General features: G+C 33.9%; 1 protein-coding gene across 1 annotated transcript in view; it reads right to left on the bottom strand.

Annotated features, from left to right (window-relative positions):
* LOC149771494 (uncharacterized) overlaps positions 1-19,822 on the bottom strand; it is a gene marked incomplete at its 5' end in the record, with an annotated part of 186,776 nt that overhangs the window by 74,849 nt on the left and 92,105 nt on the right. The window contains 10 exons of the mRNA XM_089948375.1: positions 390-638; positions 1,433-1,627; positions 2,125-2,283; positions 3,310-3,552; positions 4,669-4,882; positions 6,053-6,312; positions 7,625-7,823; positions 8,561-8,893; positions 11,186-11,313; positions 11,853-11,972. Of these exons, the coding sequence (XP_089804501.1) occupies positions 390-638; positions 1,433-1,627; positions 2,125-2,283; positions 3,310-3,552; positions 4,669-4,882; positions 6,053-6,312; positions 7,625-7,823; positions 8,561-8,893; positions 11,186-11,313; positions 11,853-11,972 (2,100 nt within the window). The remainder of the gene's footprint in view (positions 1-389; positions 639-1,432; positions 1,628-2,124; positions 2,284-3,309; positions 3,553-4,668; positions 4,883-6,052; positions 6,313-7,624; positions 7,824-8,560; positions 8,894-11,185; positions 11,314-11,852; positions 11,973-19,822) is intronic.

Here is a 19,822-nt window from a genome sequence, read left to right as displayed (position 1 = left end):
TTGTGTTACAACATGTGTCTATATGATGTAACTTGCAAAATTAAAACACACAACGGCAACGTTGACAACAATACAAAAATGTGAGTAAGTTGGCAAGAAGGACAAAACAAGATGAAAGATATATTTACTGTAAGCCTACTCCTTATCGTGCTTCACGTATATTAAAATTAAAACATATGTTCTTCCCTTTTCCATTTAATCTAGTATCATATTCAGATATTTCGTCTAGTGACTATTCATTTATAGGTACTTTAATTATTTATATAATCATATATGCATGTATGCGTGTGTGCGTATGCGTGTTGATTATTAAAAGTATCACATCACAACTCTCTACCCGAGTTACTGATATATTGTGCAATTATTCTGCTAGAATATGATTTGGTTACCTATTACTGCTTGACCAGAGGCAGCCTGTGCCTCTAGGTGGCGAGTGTTATTAGCAACCGCCTCGTTTTCCGTGAAAACTAGATCGAATATACATTCCTGGTTGTCTTCTCCACACGTCTTCTTGGCATTCGTAACCTTTTCAACGGTCGCTTCATCCAAAAATTTGGGGACAAAACTTTTGTAGTGAAAGTCCGAATGATTTTTTCCAAGTGGATATATGAAAACTGATTTCATTGCATTCACCTCCCCTGAAATATAAAACCCAATTAATAGTGCAAAGATATTGTTGTTAAGTGTATTTGGTCAATCGTGATGAGTACATTACCAATCGCATTTAACTATTTTCATTACAAGATGACGCAGGTGTAAAGTCAAATTCAAAATGGGTTAAATGAAAGGTAGTGTCGAAGTTTATGCTAGATAATATATATTCAACAACAATTAACGCCGCATCATACAGAGACATATCATATATACCAAAATACATGCAGAAATAAGAAAGTAAAGGAATGTGTTTCTACAGATTCATTACAACCGAGAATAGAAGGAACTGAACTAATATGTTATTATATATATTTAACTCCTGAGATATATGAATAAATATTGGTTTATTGATACGGTGATCTCTGAAACTTGCATGATGAACTATAGTTAAAAATTTCTCATTTGCTGGCAAGACGTTGAATAAGGCTGTCGTTTGGGAAGATTGAGTCGCTTTCAGTGTTTACCTCAGGAGACTTTGCTTGCTCTCTGAACAGTAAACATCAGTTGCAGTATTATAGTTAAATGCATTTGCAAAATATATAGTTTATAACTTTGACTGTCGTGATATAGATCCGATTATCAGTTGGATCATTTCTTTGATTATGATAAATACATCTCATAATATTTGTGAAAATTGTCAACTCTAACGGACACCAGGAATAGTATACGTTTCCACCTTCAAAGCACATCTTTGCTGTTGAATTACTAGGCCTTCATTTTAGTTTTTTATTTCCACATTTACATTTTGAATTATTTAGATAGCGGGAACATCACTTACACGTTTGTCCGTAGTTGAAAATTTGACGTTCAGAGATATTCGAAGACAGGAATGTACCATTGTCAAACATAAAGTCATTATCCGGATTTCCATCAAAGTTTCCCAGCAGACCTCTTGTCCATCCTTTAAACTCAGTAGGTAACACAACGCTAACAGATAGCATCCGAACACCAACTGACACATTGAAGGATATTCCTTAAATGTTAATATGTACAATAATTTAGTACGTGACCTTATATAAATTTGACAATGCAATGATTAACGTTTGAAAAATTACACTTGTTTACAAAAGGATAACTTCCCGTTCATACAATTTGTTTTTCTCCATAAAAGCACATTAAAGTTAAATATTATCTTTGATCAGATTCAACAAAACAAATTTAACATTACAATCTTTATTTTCTATGATTATTAATGAGTTTGATATTACCATGACCTATTAAGAGTTCAAAGTTTAGTAAGAACAAAAAGAAACAAAGTTAATTTACTACGTTACATCTTTTCTACTCTCATTCATTTGTGAGTTTGATTTGGATTTTTAACGGCCTAGAATCATATAATTTAAAGCAATATATAAAGCCAAATATTTATTAGAGTTTATTTGATGGAAACAACATATGCAGATATATAGTACATGCTTATTCACTTTGATGATAATATAAAGAATGAAACATAAATAGTATAGTAAAGACCATTGGAAAATACGGCCGTTAGTGTCTTCGTAGCATCGTCTCGAGAAAGCGAAATATATTCATCCTGCACATCAAACTCCTTGGTCATGTCAGCAAAGTCCCTCGTATAGTCATCAAATGAAGACATGTTCTCACTGGACTTCGCGTATATGATTAAACCTATAAGAAATTAAAGCACAATTATGTAAGCTATTTTGTCGTCAGCATTGCTAATTAAAACTTGTATTCTGTATTATATTATGTTATATTTGTTTTTATTTTGGTATCTTGGAATATGTTTCAGCTACTATTAGAATTGAAAATAATGAATTAAGACTATTATGTTCATTATCATTATTGTCTGTAATTGTTCAATACCACAAGAGCGTCATGCTATATATTGTATTTCTAAATGCCAGAGGCTAAACACTATCAAACGCAAAACGCCACTGACTTCGAATAACATATGAGTATAGTCGGAACGCTAGCGTTGAAAATATTTGTATATACTTAAAGATGATATTAATTAGATTACATGAAAAACAATGTCATTAACATTGCTGCTTAAAATATTACTATGGCAACATATTGAGCAAATTGCCGTCTTCGAAGTTATTCCCTGTATAGGTATTTTTAATGTATTTAATTATTTTGTTGCTTAAAAAAGATAATTATATTCAAATAAATGAACAATTCATAATTGCTTTCTTACGTGATAGTGGGCTTACACCAGTCATACAATGGTAAGTTTTAAGTGGCTTCCACAAATTTTAATGTGTGGTATTTTATAACTATGCAGACAAAGCCAACGATATAAAACGGTAATATTTCGTCTTCAGTACAATCGTCAGCACCATTAAGTACAATACTTAAATAATTGTTCTTCCACCTTAACGTTTATATAGTCATAGAAAGACGTGTGTTAAAATAGTTATTGAAATGGAGTATGATTGTCATTGGAGTATGTCTGTAAAGCTACTATAATAATACAATTTTGATGCAATAATATAGACCATTCACAACAGAAAATAAAGAACCCAACTACGAACTAGAAGAGGTAGCAAACTCTGACATATTAATACGCTATTTTTACCGAACGCAACCTACAGAAGGAACGATAAAATATATTTCATTCTGATTAAAAATGTAAATAAGTTCTGAGGCGAAGTTAAATAAATTAAATAGAATAATAAAAATAATGCTTACCATTTTTCCTTCCATTGAGTTCTACCTGTACATTGGAGCCTAAATTATCTTTCGCTGCAAAGGCTGAAAAAATTGTAGCGTCTGTCAGATTGCCGTTAGCTTTCTCTGCTCGGGATGTACGTGACTGCAGGTAGAAAGTGACATTGGTTGTCTCCAAGGATACAAGTGTATATTCTCCCCATCCATTGAATGTAAACTTCTTCTTGTCGAGGGTTTCAATGTGAGGATCACCCCAGAATATAGCTGCAAAATTAATTATGTAGTCGAAGAAATCACATCTTTCATATTATTTCATTACGCCATCAATACTATCAACCAGTGACATATTGAAAAAATGTTGTTATGAAAATATGAGATGCATTTACATTATCGATCTCTTTATATTTTTATGTTGATGATAACCGAGAAAAGAAAACAACTGTAACGTACGAAGCCTGCGTTCGCATTGTTGAAATAAAGTAACTTCGGTGTTCAATGATTACTCACACGGGCATTTTTAAATCATGATTTTCTATTTATTTTCATTCGTCAGGTAAATACATATAAAGTCTGATTGCTAATAGAAAAAACACAACTAATATTAAATAAGAATATAATAATACAATGAACCTTTTCCTACTAGATATGAAAGGAGTATGTGACTATGTAGTACAATCAAATCAGTAGCATTGCATAAATAAGTGAATTATGAGAGGAAACCGTTAGCAGTGTTTGTACATAGTTTACAGGGACTCTCGGAATAGTATATGCCTACAAGGATCCTAAGATATGGAATGATTGGCTGGGTACTTATCAAAGTGGTTATATTTTTAGGCAACAAATCAAAGTAAATAACTATTATAAATCATTGAAATTGCATATTAACATACGATTGTCATGTGTTTGATTTTTCTTTCCCTCAGTTTGATGCACCCGTTACTGAAGCATTGTAAATTACTCCATGTTTGTTAAATGCAGAGAAGGGACGATGAACAACGAAGTAAAAATGTTTTGCTTTAGAATAATTGTCCCTCTTGTTAGCCAGAACATGCTGTTTACATTTAGATAGAGACTAATAATGTATTCTAAGAATATCCTTACTCTAAAATGCATCGGATGAAGCAAGCTGAACATCAGATAAACGAAAAATGTACCCTCTTCAGAAAGGTTTCAAAGGAACAAGTGCAGTGACTGATCCCTAAATTGTCCCTCATTTTACAGCCTGGAAAATTATTTTCATTATTGTCAATCCATATGAATATATATTACCCCGATGGATGTGAACATATAGTTTTGCCTATCTGCTAAATAATTTGTTTTATTCCAAAACAAGATATTTATTCTTTATAATCAAACTACTGTTTCAGAAATTACACTCACCGAAAAAATACGGAAATGTGCTGTAACAGCGGCTGACAGGACGTAGCTCATAGTACAAGTTGCATAGTTTGGCTCTATAGCAGCAATAGTCCTTCATCCTCAAGTCTACGGCCTGATATTGCTTGGAGTTAGTTATCTTGTGATACCGTAGAAACCCTCCTGCAGTGGGTGCTGTTTGTTGATACTGTTCAGTCGTTACATTATAGCAACAGGTCTAATAATAGTAATGATAATAATAATAATACTAATAATAATAATAATAAATCCTTTTAGTAAAAAGCAGACGTGGACTATCCTTCTCTTTATGTTATAGTGGTTATACCTTTAGTATTGAACAATACTATATGCGGTAAGGCGAATTATACCAAGCGAATAATCTCTTGTATCGGAAACGGTCTGTGATCAGTCCATTTATCTGACTAGTTTCTTAAGATATGTCCTTGAATAACGATTGTGATGTAGGAAATATAACAAATAATACTGAGTACGTAAGCTGGGTGATTTAATTTAATTTTACTGCAACGTTTTTTAGGTTAATGAGATATTTAAGAAATAATAACCTCATGAATAAAGACTTTCCAATAAAAACAATTTTGCAAGCGAATATTGTTCTACATTACCTTTTCACATTTGTTGATCCTATATAAGACAAATACATTTTCTATTGGCTTGCAGGTGGGTGGTGGTAAATAGTTGTTTGGCTATTATAGCAGAAAACATATATTCTTGTCAAATATTAAAGATACTTTATCTAATTTGTCCCCAGTTATCATTATGATAAACGTAGTTATCACATGACTTCGTAACTTCAGTTCAATAATATATATAAAAAAGTATAATAATTTATACCTGGTGTGTTCCTCTAACAAAATAAATCAAGTGATGCTAAAAGACAAAAGGAATCTCCTTTCTCTATGTATATTTAAATGGTGTAATGGATTTAATTAAACTACTTAATGATAGTTCGTTGCTTTTTATATCCTGTTAATTATATATGTCCCATTTTATTTTTTGCGGACGAGCATTTGGAATAATTTGGCATGTATGTTAAGAGGGTGTGACCGCAACGAGGGATATTTGGGGTACACGTTACTTAGTTGAACCATTATCAATTGTTATAACAAACATAGGATCGAAATCTTAAAAAAAATACTGATTATAATAAAGACAAACTTTTACTGAAAATATAAAATAGTGTCAAATGACAATCTTTGAAAGGAGGCCTTTATTCTCATTTGGGATCATAATTAGTATGAGAGTCTTAGCTATAGTATTTTCCAAATAGTCTGCACTAATTAAACTAAATGGTAAAGCTAGTTTATCTGCACCGTGCTGATAACTACCAATATACGAATGTACCTAGTGAAAATTAAAGTATATCTACCTTTCCATGAGGACTGTACCACCACCTTGGTCGAACGACAGCACAGTATGTATAGGCATCCTGAAAATAGTAGCTACCAAAACTATTGTCCCACCAAAGCCAGTTCATGGAGCAAGGGCATGCTGGCATATTGTCATTCATACTTTCATAGTAATCCTTGTTGTTGCGGTCTTCTGACCACCAAGAAAGACAGACAAGTTGGTCACTGCTGAGTTGAAAATCTACTGGTGTCAGTCGGTAATACAAAACACCTTTTAGACCTATAAATGACAACATAATTGATATAAACACAATCATTTGCTTGCCAGTATTAATACTTTTTATGTTTACCTTGGGGCAATGACAACATATACAATATTGTAGTGTTATAATACGATAATTTTACTTATAATTCAAGACGCAGGTGTCCCCATTATGGCCCCAGAAAAAAGGTCTTTTCCATACCGGAACGTATTTGGACACGCCATTCTTTATGACTTGTTGCTTCTCTGTTTATAGTTAAAAGAAAACAGTCGGAGGTTTAGATACTCTACAGACTATATACAAAGAAGCTTGCTTCTTTCTGTTGATATAACGTTCATTCCTTTCACGAGATTAAATAATAGTGAGAACAAATAGCACGTAAGGAACAATAACTTCCATTCTTTCCTGTTCATGAGAGAGATAGACCCGTATGGATAATCTGGAATAATTGAAATGATTTCAACAAAGTGAGAGTTGAGTCATAATTGTAAACTAATATTGGATTTAAGAAAGAACTTAAATGAAAAAGAATCACATGTGTTATTATCATGTCCAAATCTGATTTCAAACTAACACCCGATAAAGCACGTTTATATATAAAACAGGTACATTAATTTTAACGAGATATATTATGTTCTATGCATATTAACTCTGAGTGCTAGTTTCTGCTATTTCTATCTGAAAAAAGTGTCCAGTGCACCACATTTATGCAACCCATGTACAAATACCGAGGTAGTTTGTTAAACACGTGATACACAAATGCGCAAGGAGCTTTTAGCTTTAGAAATTGAATTGAATTTTCATTAGCTATAGCGTCATTGTTAAGCAGTGCATTAAGCAAAAATCCTTTCAACTAAGGGGCAAGATATAAATCAGTCGAATGTATTTATAAGTATGATTTTAGACACTATTGATAAATATATGTTTTTGTTATTAGCAATGTTGCATGCAGTCGTGAATTAAATAGCGATGTGCGAAATATAAAAAGGGAATATATGGTACCCATAACTACGGCTACGTTATATATATATATATATATATATATATATATATATATATATATATATATATATATATATATATATATATATATAGTCAAAGTTTCAATCAGTGCAGAGATATAAATATGAAATGCCCATCATGTGAGCTAACTAAACTTGTAAGATGTTTGGTAAATAAGAACACGATCATCGAAGTATTTTCGCTTAAGAAAGTTCAATAAGTGAGAGAGAGAGAGAGAGAGAGAGAGAGAGAGAGAGAGAGAGAGAGAGAAAGGAAGAGAGAAAGAGATTAATAGAGGATATGGCCGTATTAGGAACATACTCTTACCATTCGTTTCAACATTGCTATCAATAGTTAAAGCTCTGGTAGTAAATGAATTCAAATCTTTCTTCAACGTGTTCGAAATGTCAAAGGCATATCCAATAAAAACCTCGCTATATTGCAAGAGCATTTTTCCTCTGAGGTAGACGTAAAGGGCGAATGTGTTCAATCCATCTGTCACCAGTAGTACATGAAAACTTATGCTCTGAAAGATAGGAATTTAAAATGCAGTTTAATTTCACAGTAAGGTTTGGAGTCTATTATTGTATTATATCCAGGTTAGAGTCTTAATCCAAGCCAATAAAAAGTTCAGGCTTAAGTATGAAGTAACACGTGCAGATCAGGATTACATGGCTTATTTTATTTCACTGAGTATCACGCAAAACAAATAATTGCGAATTATGTACTAGTTTCCATGTTGATATTATTCATCTATATATCTTCAACAGCAAGAAGATATTGATCACATTGGTACATGTGATCTTATATATGTAATCTGAAGTATAGAAAGAACTAATGTAAACAATTTTGATTGACAATAAATTACTGATTAATTTGGCAATAACATAAGCATGCGAAACAAAATTTTAAACAGAAATTCATTTCAATCAATATATTATAAAAATAATTCCAAATATACTTTAGAATGTCATTTGTTGTGGTTTGTCTTTTACTTAAGGTGAATACGCTGATAGTGAATCGTGCTGACATAGCCATGCCATAAGTAAAAGGGCATTTAATTTTGTCTAAATGGGATATGTGCACGTGTTTTCAAACTCTGCCTTTCTACAGTAAATTATGTTATCTCAAACATGACCAGTAATTATAATATTAACTGTTCTAAATAAGGATCGATTAGGCAATGCAATATAAGATGATACATACAAATATTCAAAACTTTGAAATGGTTATAAATTGGCTGATAAAGAACAAATGAAATACCTCATTTTTTCCGGATGACGCAGGATACGCTTGCACCCTGTCCCAAGTAGCAAGTAGAAGAAATGTTGGACTAAAGCTTGTCTGGTCACTTTCTGTGTTACGCACGAAATCTCGTACCTTCACTACGTTATCATTTGTCCCTAAAGTTTGATTTTTAATGATATCGTATGCATGATAGTAAATTCTTCCACCCCCAGATGACATACTTATTCTAAGGTCAAGGTCAGTAAAATAAGGTGCTAGATAGGCATGCTGTAACAGTTCCTCATCATCACGTGCAGGGGTGGGCGTGGTAACGGGTTTAGAGAATGACACGATCCCGTTACTGCATACCTGCAAACAAAGCACATAATTACTGAAACATTCTACATATTTCACTGGATTGAATGAAATATAAGACAAATCATGAAATGAAAGTTTCACTAACGCTTTCAACAGCCTTTAGTTAAATACTGCCACTGTATAAGCACTACAACTTGTATGTCTAAAGTATTCATAGAACTGTTTTGGTAAAAATAGTGTAGAAGGATAAAACAATCGATAATATTGTAATGTGATCGACTGTGATATATATATATATATATATATATATATATATATATATATATATATATATATATATATATATATATATATATATATATATATGTTCTGTATCAACTGTCCAAATACAATGTAGAATTGATACTTGTATTAAATAAAAAGTAGAATCATATATATATATATATATATATATATATATATATATATATATATATATATATATATATATATATATATATATATGTGTGTGTGTGTGTGTGTGTGTGTGTGTGTGTTCTGCATCAACTGTCAAAATACAATGTAGAATTGCTACTTGTATTAAATAAAAACTATAATCATCGAAATAATATTACAAAGTAAAGCCTCGTTGATTTGGAGGAGGATGACAAGTAAATCTGAGTGACAATAACTTCCGGAAAATCGTCTACACTAATCATTCCAGTCACGTCATTCAAATGCAACTATCGCCAATAAATACAAAACAACATATTTTAATAAATATAATAATCTACGTTCATCGGAACGTGTAAATAATGCCCTGGATGGACTTTTTAACATAAAACAAGAATACCATGAACGGTACATTATGTACATTAAAAGTTAAATTTTTACACATCTGAATCTTATGTGCAGAAATTAATTTCTTATTTATGCTACAGCGACGTCGATCGTCCAACCCTTTTAAACCTAGGTCGATATACTTCTTTTCTACCCAAATAATAAACCATTTTAGTCTGTGATATGGGCCTAATGTTACTGGCTGACAACTTGTTCGTTTTCCAATGACTGACTGTGGCTGTTTAACGTTTTAATCTGTAATCAATACTATTTTCCTTGCACAGAATTCATGTCATCTTCAACGTTGGGTGACTAAAGTTTGCAGTAACTGAGAAAATGAATGGGCGAAATACAAATTTAAGAATGGAATGTCGGACAGGTAGTCATTGTCGTGACTTAATACGTTTTGCATCACTGTGAGTGTATAAATATGAAGTAATGTATAAGATCTTAACTAGCGTAGTATTGTAATACGTGTAACTGAGCTGTTGAAAAAGGGCGCCCCGAGTGGCCGAGTGACCTAAAGCGCTCACTGTTACGGATCACTGCCATCTCACATCGGGTTCGGCTATATATGGGTATGTTAGAAAGCTTGCCAGTAGCTTCTCGTGCGTCAGTGGTTCTTTCCTGGGTTTTTCAGCTATGTACTGGCCGCCGTGAATAGCTTAACTTTTGCTGAAAAATGCTGTTAAACCCCATAACAACATCAACAAAGCTGTTGAAAGTACGAACTACTCTAGTACATTAGCCTATTTCGTTGATTGCCTGCATGCAATATCCCTAATCAATGTCAAATTAATATTTAGATTTAATGAAACTTACTGAAAACGAATTGTACGAAATGTTCTGTCTTTGCAATTGCATACGATATATATTATGCAATATAATCCATGATTGAAGGAGATATTTTCTCATAATAAAATGTCTGAAAGAATTATTACCATTTATGCTCTGCTTTTTATGTTGTGACAGTGTAGCAGTGTTATAAATATAATCGTTTCTTAGCGTTCCAGGTGAAATCTTTTATTGTGGCGTATTTAATAATTAGTACTGCTTCTTCATAAACTGAAAGTAATTTGAACATGCTCCTGAAAGTGATATCAAAAACAATGTCCAACTGCATAACTATCTGTCGATGTTCTTTTTGACGTGAACGTTCAGCACATTGTTCGGCAATTGTTTGTTTGTAAAAGTTGAATTATAAGCACATTGAACTTTATTGTGTTTTCAAATAAATTGTGTCAGTATAATCTTCGTTTTATGTAAGTAAAACTAGTCGTACGTTACATGAATTGCAATGGTAGCTGTACTATTCGGCTACAATTTAGCCTCGTCAGTGTTCTCTGCCGGAAGAAATGTATTAATTAATGTCAAATGCATTTTGTATACATACTATACAATTAATATGTTTGAATGTAGAGATCTCCAATAATGTTTGAGTCGTAACACTCTCTGCACTTTGACTATAATGTACATACTTCGATTAGCGAAAACATAGACATGTGCGGAAAGAGCAGTACTTACGTATATATCCCTATAAAGAATTCCATAAATAGGGAATTGTAAAGAAGAGGTTATGACAGAGCTACAGTCATCATCAACGCCAGTTAGCACTGAATCTCCTGCGTTCGTGCCGTAGATTAATGAGAAAGCTTGAATAAATAAAATCCATAGAGAATTTAATAGGTAAAAGAGTATGCACATATAGGCACACACTATCTCTATATCTATCTATCTAAAGAGAGAGAGAGAGAGAGAGAGAGAGAGAGAATTGATAATTGCAAACAAAAAACAGTGGTAGTCGACACATATGTGTTTCTGTGTGTACGAGATTCTGTAAACAATGCTTTAAGTACACTAATGGATAAAGGAATCAGTTAAAATAATAAAATGACTACTGATCTACGATTACGATCAATGCGAATGACATATGAGATACAATCGTTGGTGTTTATCTTTATTTGGTTCTGCTATGAATGGTTAATCAAACATTTATCACTTAACGGTGGTTACAGTGAGATAATGTATCTACTGTAACTGTGTATTGCGATTTTATGTACTGATGAGGTATAACCTTAAATCATACATGTTTATATTTCAATAGATTTAACAGAATAGCCCCATCGCTTTAACTTAGTATTCTGAACATTCGATATCCCTTACTGGGACAGAAGAAGCCCCTTCGATTTACCTTGGTATTCGGAGCATGTAGAACCACTCCAGCCAGTAGAACAATTGCAAAGAAATGTCCCAGCTGTATTTCTGCATGTACCTCCATTTGCGCACGGTGTTTTGAGACATTTATCCACCTCTACAATAGAATGCAAGGGGATAATAGTGCATGTCTAAGTTGGTATTCTTTAACCGTCTAAATATAAAATGTCGATAACCAGAATGAGTTGCAATCACCAATGTTTCCTGGTGCATGTAGCATTATTTATACATGACGAACTCACATATTGATTAATGTCTGAATTGAAACATAACACTTATATTATAGTTAGACAATGTGTATAATTTGTAATATTCAACGTATCATGTTCATGATAATATATTGATTCAAGTAATGAATGTTTCCTTCTGTCACTTGCTGCCAATTAGAAATATATAGGTGTTGATTAGTTTTTGATTATATGGCGGTACATAAGCACAAATAACAACAGAAAATACATCTGCAATGCACACATAACGATGCATAGTGTAATTTAAACATGTCTTATCTCGTGGATTTCTACAAGATTACTTTCACTTTCAACCCACACCAAGTAAAGTAAAAAGATGAAGTCGATTCAAATTCCTTTTCATTCGTTATTTGCATATGTAAAGTTATTGCTACATGGTGAACTGACACATTCGTTTATATATATATATATATATATATATATATATATATATATATATATATATATATATATATATATATATATATATATATATATATATATATATATATATATATATATATATATATATATATATATATATATATATATATATATTTATATAATCAAACGTGGATGTATGTTGTAAATTCTGACCTAAAAGGTAAAGTTATATTGTTCATCTTCCCACATTTTATAACACATCTTATAACATATATGATTCAAGAAGTGACTGTTTCAAATTGACATGGCTGTTCACATAATGATAACTTTTCAGCCTATGTTATGGTTATAGAAAATAAATATAATAAACCATGATGTTTTAATCAAATGACATGTTTTCTTGCGTATACGCCCAGGATATTAACCCCTCCTCCTCCCAATCTCAGCTTTACCCTGCAAGGAACGAATGCAGTTCAGAAGAGTTTATATGCACCATTACCCAATAAATCTATTTTATAATAACAATGGGAACATAAATTCGAATATTATTGTTGTCGAGCAGTCAGTGTTTTAATTGATTTGTCTCAAACGTTGCAAATAAAGGCAGAAAGCAGTACATTTTGGAAAATTAACTTTGCGCTCATTTAAATATAACACGCATCTTATGTAAAAAGTATTTACGATACAATATACATACTTGATACCTTTATATTTTGAAAAGAAATAAATAAATATATAATGTGTACCTTTATATTCACAAAAATATAATGTATATCTTCTGTGCAACTCCTGCCCTTCCAACAGCTTGCAAAGTTGCACAAGTTTGAACCATTGATGTGAGTGCATGTAGCGTTTGTTTCGAAAAGACGTTAAAAGTTTTGAGTTGATTTGGAAATATACTTATAAATTCATGTTTACCATTTATACCACCTTACATGTTGTATTAATATGCGTTTTTTATTTTTGTTGCAGTTAAAAATCACGTCCTTCTATCCCATTGACTTTCATTCCTTTAGCAACAAATCCGTATCCTATGTGCAACTTGTGACTATTAATCCACAAACATGAAGTGACCAAACAATGGTTAGAACCATACAAGACAGAGGTCATGATCTGGATCACTAACGGGCAAAACACCTATGACACTACCTAGGTAGACACGATTGTTTATTAAGATCATGATCAGCATCGCAGGCCTATATGGTTGATTACAACTATACTTGATAACTATTGATTACAACTATACTTCAGATTATCTTCTCTCCGATGCTACATTAATGCTTTTAACTAAATAGTGTATCAGGTAATACAGTTTGTACTGACAGAGGATATTTTATACTAAATTTAGCAGAGAGTATAAATATACTGGAGAGTTTTCATAGTATATAAATGGAGAGAAACTAATTGTCTTTGCCATAACGATGCTAATTTCTACATTGACTAATCAATATTATAAATTTTACATAATGATATATGATACGAAGGAGAGCATCGCGAGCACTTGAGGAAAATGTGCTATTATCATACACGAGAAAACAAAAACTACTGAATACATTGACCTTACGTTTGACAATATTGGATGTACAGGTACTACATCTGGCTATAATCGAGCTGGTGTAATACTCTGTGACGGAAACTTTTAGCTCATTTGGGCCGACTCCTTTATGAAAGGTATTTTATATAATACATCAAGGGAATTTTACAATGAGGACCATGACCTAGGCGATGATTCATAAAGGGCTGATACACAATTTCGTGCTACTACAGACGGACTCCACATGTATTTGTATAAAATAACAATGGAAGCTTGTAAAGAGTTACTACGGCAATAACTGAAACAATCTACTGTGTTTTATCCCCATTAGATAAGCATATATACAAAATTACATGGCATTGAGGCGCAATAATTGTCATGCAATATGCATAGGAAAATATTAATTATGTGGCAGAATGTGCCATTTCTAAATACTGTCAATCACATTTGCTCATTTATATTGTTGGTACAGGTGCTCGACCATATCGTAAATCTGGCATCGAAATCAAATCACTTGACCAAATTTTGTTAGCGAATGTAAACGCATGGACTGGCGAAAATTCGCTCAAATTGTGATTGCACAAACACATGTGATTGCACAAACACCTAAGCTGTTCGGGAAGTGAGTTCTTAATTAAATTCAATAAAAACTAGAATTGAAGCGATTACAGTTCCTGATATTGTTAGAAAATTAAAGCAAGTTATGAGTGGACTTTTCAATTAGAAAAGCGTTCCTCTTATATAAGCGTGCCGACTATGCATTAGTTAAAACAAATTGCACAACAGCGTGGAATACGAATACCAAGCCTTATTCGACAAGGGGATATACATGAATAATAGGAATCAACCTGTTGTCCCAGATAATACACCAACAAATGCTAATGCAACAGCAACGGTTCAACAACTGATGAGATTTGCATGTAAACGTAATATACGAATACCATGAAGAACAAGAAAAGCTGTCATATTTGCATTATTATGTGTGTTTGAGGATGAACAAAACAGTTGTCGAAAATCGCTTGAAGTTACACCGAAATGGGCCAGGTAATAGCTCTATTCGCCCGCAGATATGATTGAGACCAGTGATAATATTCTCGAGTTTTCTGAAGTCACTCATTGCTGTATATTTAAAGGAGCTTTTAGTTCTGACAGTGCAAAATTATGTATGTGTGTATGTATGTATGTATGTATGTATGTATGTATGTATGTATGTACGTAGGTAGGTAGGTTGGTAGGTAGATAGGTAGGTATGTGTGTATGTATATTTTATGAATTACTCCTTGGAAAAGTTAGTTAGGAATCGAGTGGCAGAACATTTCCAAAACACTAATCGATATTGTTCCACTAATACAGAGATGTTAATGAGAAAGGTTGTGTATCTGTTCGAGTACATGAATTATTGGGACAAATTTGCTGAAACTCACTTACCACCGATTCTAGTGTTTTAATCGTCACCATTACGTAAATGTATTTCTGCCAGTAACTACGCGCATGCAAAAAAAGTTTTGTCGGCATTTGATTGGAAATAATGGGTGACTATCACGATCAGTACTAGCGCACCAATGTGTTGTCGCTGATATTCTTGAATAATCCATGCACGTGTATAAGTTAGATCCTGCACATTACTTCTCATCACTGCGAATGGCTTGGTATGAATTGTTGTCTAAAACCAAAAAACGAGTTAAGTTGCTCATATATAGTGACTAACGTCTGTGTCTTGAGCGCTCACTTAGTGGCAGAATATCAGTGGCAAGTCGTCGATATGCACGCGTGAACAGACCAAACATATATGGGTAAGATCCCGCTGACACTACAAGTCACATCATGTCTATTCAGATTATTAACCTGTATGGTTTGGCAATGATTTAACCATTACATGTCGGTGGAGTTTCGTGGATGGATTCCGCAACGGTTGATTTACATAAACAACACGAACTCTTGCTTGACTTTTTGTCAACGTCAGCGCAACGGATCCGCGAATTTGTTTCCCAGAATCCAATTATTATAATCGTGTCCGAGTGCTTAAATACGTTCCATTGCATCTATGATAATTGCGGAATCTTTTGACGTCATCTGGCCAGCCTCTTTGTGTCAACTTGTTACGTGTATTTCAATGTGCATAGTTGATCAATGGCAAGATCATGTGGAAGAAAAAAGAGATTAACCTGATGAACCTCATTTGGTGTTTGAATATGAAACCACCCATCCTAAAATGTTTCTCCGTACTGGTATTTAAATTTACTACAACACTTGTTTTGTCAATCATGCTCGAGCATCGCACTAGTGGCCTTTGTCGCGCTTGCGAACATTTATTCAGCGGCTTCTTCTTTCTAATACCCATGCAGATTGTAACATTTCTTAATAATGTTCAGCGTTTAATATCTATGTTTGTTTCAAAATTAATTGTTTTTAATGCCCACCGAAATATCTTAGCTTCCATGCCTCCTTTGATTCTTGATCTTGCTATTCTTTCTGCAGAAAATCTCCCGCAATCGCATTAAAGTAATGGATGAGATCCAGGTCGGTACGTTGACAAGCACACAATCATCTCGGTAACATGCAGTATCAAAACGATTTACGGGTACCTCACCAGGTCTTGTCTGGTTGTTACTATCATTCCTTGTATCAAGCTGTGTACAAATCTCACATTAATGGTATCCAGGAATATGTATTACGCCAGGATATTTACTACGTGGAGTTCTGATAAATTTGGTAATGCAGCAGCATCATTGACTTCTGCCTCTGGAACTGGATGTTCTGGTGAGCGTAAACGTGTTTTCTCTACATCGGACACATGATCCCTTGATTGGGTTTCGTCCATTAGGGTACAAACTTGTGTTGGAATTGCAGACATTGGGTTTGTGTGGCATCGCACATAATATAAAGAAATGATAGTGTTGTGTAACAATTGTAAATTCAGTGGCGCCTCTCGAAAAGAAACGTCGACGCCTTTTACTCGTCTCAGCAGGGAAAGCCTAAACCACGCTAGCATAGTTGCGATTGACCAGCACAAACTCAATTTGTTCGCTAATCTGTGGTCCTTCTGGATCAGGAACACTCAACTTTCTTGAATATGATTTTAATATGGCTGACATTGGATCAGCTTTACGTGATTGCCCCGTACGCTTATTATCAAACATGTAAAGATCATTTCAAAATATTTCAAAACGCATTGAGTAATATAGCGCCGTTTACAGGCTATGCCATCACCGTTAATTAATGTTTCACACTTGATGAAGCAGCCATCATTGTCGATGTTGATGCACGTAAACAAAACCTCTCATATACTACGATGTGATGCTCGAAAATCAATTTAATCTTGCAATAATATTGTCACGATGTCGGTATAAAAACCTATATAATCAATTTGACTCAGCAATACGCACACACGCCAAACGTGAGGCCATCAAGGACCCGTATAGCTGTGTTGATTGGACAGGTGGACTTGAACAAAAGTACATATCGAATTTGGACGGAACAATTTAGCAGGCAGGATGAACAGTAACTTGGAACAAAATGTGCGTCGCTGAGTAAACCAAGAAAATTAGTTGAGGAAGGTTTAGATAATATTAAAAAGGGTAAAAAGAGCAACGATGGAACAGATGGCAGCGCTAACAGGATCAGAGGAAGAACTGGGCCCAATTTGTAAATAGTTAAATGTACCAATGATATTTATAAAAGCCACAATAAAAACTGCAGACACTATTGGATATGATGGTTGCTGAAGTCGAAGAAAGCATCGGTGAAATTTGAAAGATTACAGAAGAGGTAAATATCAAAGAATGGGTTGACTAGATGACACCACTCGGGTACCTGTCAATGATGACACCACTCGGGTACCTGTCAATGATGGAAACATCGAATCACAATTCTAATATATACAGTCACCAGTGAATCTGTGCAAATTCTGTTCATGCAGCTCTTTATATCCACCCCCGCTTGGAAAATTTAGTGATAAAAAATCCTAAACAAACTATCACATTTTATGGTTCTAGTTGGTATGCAAAGAAATTAAATGGGTTCAAACAAGATTAATCTGCTGGTGTATTATAAAGACGTACTAACTCTGACTAGAGCTCGAGTAATTGCTCAAGCAAATGAAGCAAAAGAAAGTTTGCTTAACTCTTATACGATAGGAAAATACGTCAATCAACTTCTAAAACTGAGGCAGAATTGGCTTCTGTTACTATTCATACACCTACAGAGAAGAATACAATATTTAGATCGAACAGATGCAGAATTACAACGACACTGAGGTTTATATTATATTGAACAGCCTAAATGTAACTTTAGAACAAATGCGAAAAGAGCTACAAACATCCGTGCCCGCATTTTTATCTGCACAGCCACAGCTAGAAAAAGGCACGTCTAACTATACACCAACCAAAACGTGTTTCACATGTGAAAGCACTAGCCAACAACAACAACAAAATAAACATCGTTTTTTTAAATTGTTCAGCATTTCCCCGAACAATTTGAACAACATCCAAAGTGAATATCAAATGCGAAAAATACCAGACGAATGAGCCAAATTTGAAAGCAAACGCAAAAATGAGTAACGTTGTCCCCAATGCCGCACAATGGCAGAACAATATGATTGGATATACCAATATATAAGAAGATGGCACCTGTTATAGCCAGAAGAAGGAGACGGCCCTGCTGATTGTGTGACCCTAATGACCATGCCGATTGATTAAAATACTTGTTGATTCAATTCGTGTGGACAACAACATAAGTCATTAAGTTACATTGAATTGGCAGCATCTACTCGGCAATCACATTATGGACAGGAACACATATCGCACGTTGATGCATAAACTTGCTGAAGACATCAAGGTTGAATATAACGACATTGAGGATGAGCTCTGAAACAATTAGCATGTTGCATGAAATTAATGCTGAAATGCAGCGTGGTGTTGCAGACACACCAAAAGCGCTACCTCGATGATTATAATCTTGTGTACAAAGCCAGACTTTTATTTGACTTTTTCTACACTATGCAGCTGGTGAATTGCGCTCAGTAGGAATTGCACTGGTGCCATTGCGTGTTGATCGGATATGGACTTCCCGCAAATAATTTATTGGTGCTTTCATCAGAGTCTGACATCACTTGGAACGTTATTGGACTTCCCAATGTAGCATATGAGATTGATTCCATCAGTGAAGAGATCCGGCGCTGGATTACATAGGTGACCAAGCGCGATTTTAAAATTAGTATATGTACACATGACCTAAGCTTAGCTCTGCCATTTCAATATAATTGCCTATAAATGCGGTTGATATTGCAGAATTGTCGTTGAGAACACTTCTTGGTCCTCCTGAATAAGGTCCCCATGGACCATTTAATTTTATGCGCAGGATCTGATGGCACCAATTACAATATCTCGAATATTTTGTCGAGATAACCTCAAAACTCAAGCCAACCTGACCGTTGACGCCATCAGCGGTAGTTATAAAAACGCGAGCTTCGGACGGTTATAAATTGTTTGAGTATGCCTCTATTGATGTCCTTGGTGATTTGATATTGATTAATTCCACGCCGATGTGTCGTCAATGCAACAGTCGCCGTTGAGAAACCTTCCTTTTACTTTTGTTGATCAAGTTGGGCACATAATCGACCTGCACGGTGAAAGTTAGCTCGCAAAAGCTGGATATCATTCAAAGAGTTTCATAAATTTGATATTGAATCATTACCCTTTGAGATTCTTTTTATCAAATTGTTTTTATTTCAGTGGAAATTATTTAGATGGAATGAAGATCGAATGATTTCTTTCATTCAGACAGACGTTGTACCTTCCATTT

Source organism: Sinohyriopsis cumingii, unplaced genomic scaffold (genome assembly GCF_028554795.1).
Source record: "Sinohyriopsis cumingii isolate HCF-2022 unplaced genomic scaffold, ASM2855479v2 utg001818l, whole genome shotgun sequence".
NCBI classification, from domain to species: domain Eukaryota; kingdom Metazoa; phylum Mollusca; class Bivalvia; order Unionida; family Unionidae; genus Sinohyriopsis; species Sinohyriopsis cumingii.
This window is presented reverse-complemented; position numbering and strand designations above follow the sequence as displayed.